The sequence below is a fragment of the Etheostoma spectabile genome, chromosome 6 (assembly GCF_008692095.1).
Source record: "Etheostoma spectabile isolate EspeVRDwgs_2016 chromosome 6, UIUC_Espe_1.0, whole genome shotgun sequence".
Lineage (NCBI taxonomy): Eukaryota > Metazoa > Chordata > Actinopteri > Perciformes > Percidae > Etheostoma > Etheostoma spectabile.
The window spans coordinates 7,481,623-7,483,337 of record NC_045738.1 but is presented as its reverse complement, the minus strand read 5'-3'; the positions used below and the strand labels follow the sequence as shown (position 1 = coordinate 7,483,337).

The following is a 1,715-nucleotide window of genomic DNA, read 5'->3' as shown; positions in this document are numbered from 1 at the left end:
CCGGGTTAGGAAAATGTTTCAGATTTTTCTCATTGCTGTTCAAAGGCGTGACAGTCGGGCTTTGGTTCTCCCCATTGTGCCCGTTCTGACAATGTTGTGAAGTTAAGGTATTTTGGTGCAAATACCTCTCCCTCTCCGGGAGCGTCCCGGCTGCGCTGCTGTCCTCCGCCTGCTCTAACTCGTCCTCCGGCCCGTCGTCCAGGCACGCGTATTTCCCCTCACTGTCCCGGTTCTCCTTGCAGTGGGTCTGCCTCTTGTGCTTCATCCTCCTGTTCTGAAACCACACTTTCACCTGCTTCTCTGTTAAATCCAGCAAAGCAGCTATTTCCACTCGCCTCGGTCTGCACAGGTATTTGTTATAATGAAACTCCTTCTCTAGCTCCAGAAGTTGGGTGTTGGTATACGCGGTCCTCAACCTCCGGGATGCCCCTCCACCGCCAACACCAACCTCTGGCACCTCTGGTGAACCTAAAAAATAAATAAACCAAAGATTTTATTTATTTGAAGACAAAAAACAGGCGAAAAACTAAATCAGCAACACAGTTGTGTATGTATGGCTATGTGGAGAAAAACAAGCTCTATGGGGTAAAACTTGTGGCAAGCCAGCATCGGCACTGGGAAGATTTATGGGCCCCAGGCAGAATATGATGGGTCTGCGTGGACAGGACAAGACGGAGGGTGAAGATTAATGAACATGCCAGCTGCTGGCCCGTGTAAGAATAATCTATCACTCTCCATTACTGTCAAACATTAACACTCGTACACTGCATCACAAGTCTGTGCGTTACTTGATGAGATTTAGCATGCTTAAATCAAAATCTTCTACTGGCTTAAAGGGACGCCCACGTTGCACAAGGCCCGGGATGCAGCTTCTTGCTGAGGGGAATCCTCAGACAATGAGGAGCCTTTTACATGGAGGTTATTAATCATCATGTCTTGCCTTGGGGGGAGAAGTAGAGTGGAGAGGAGTCAGTCGTTGTTGCAGCAGCAGCAGCAGCAGCAGCAGCAGCAGCAGTAGTATCAGTCTGGTTTCTCTTGATGCTTTTCTTCTCCTTCATCCACGGGTACTCCGGGGGAAGGGATGCAGCCTGCAGCGGCTGCTTTGAGCGGCTGTGGCGTGGGTGGATGCCCGGGTTAAGGCCGGGGATGGTCTGCTCAAAAGGAGGAGGAATCAGTGTCGACTGTGAAAGCGCCGAGCTCTTGATTGATGAACTTTGAAATGCATCACCGACAGGGTTAGTGAGAGATGTCAGGCACTCAGCGAGCGATGGCTGGCTGTTGATAAAACCACTTTCTCGCCCAAATTCGTAATTCATCTCCTCCTCCTTGTGTTGAAATTTCGTTTTGAGTTATAGGTTGATTCGGATTAATAAGCAGTTTAGTGTCATAAACTACCTAAACTACATATAGTCGTATGGAGACCTGTATGCCATAAACTATTGCTTTCATGAGGACCCGGTTGGAATTAGACCGTGCTGCTTGTCACATGATTGTATCTGCCCAATGACAATTTGGGTTTTTTAGCAAAAGAAGCCACTGTCCCCTGTGATTGATCGAGAAAGTCGGAGGGGTAACGCCTCATTCCGGGGGTAGGGGTGGCTTTATTTACACATTTTTTGGGTCAGTTTGTTCACCACCGTGCATTCTTTGCGCATCCACGCAGTTTGCCGTACGAGTACGCGCGTGAGTTGTGGGAGGCTGCGTGTGTGTGTGTG

The 1,715-nt window shown here is 49.0% G+C and overlaps 1 protein-coding gene across 1 annotated transcript in view; it reads right to left on the bottom strand.

Annotated features, from left to right (window-relative positions):
- The window catches only part of hoxa2b (homeobox A2b), a 1,518-nt gene extending 202 nt beyond the window's left edge, over positions 1–1,316 (bottom strand). Inside the window, exons 1-2 of the mRNA XM_032517955.1 lie at positions 941–1,316; positions 126–468 (exon numbers count right to left, since the gene is read on the bottom strand). Of these exons, the coding sequence (XP_032373846.1) occupies positions 126–468; positions 941–1,316 (719 nt within the window). The remainder of the gene's footprint in view (positions 1–125; positions 469–940) is intronic.
- Between the last annotated feature and the right edge of the window lie 399 nt (positions 1,317–1,715).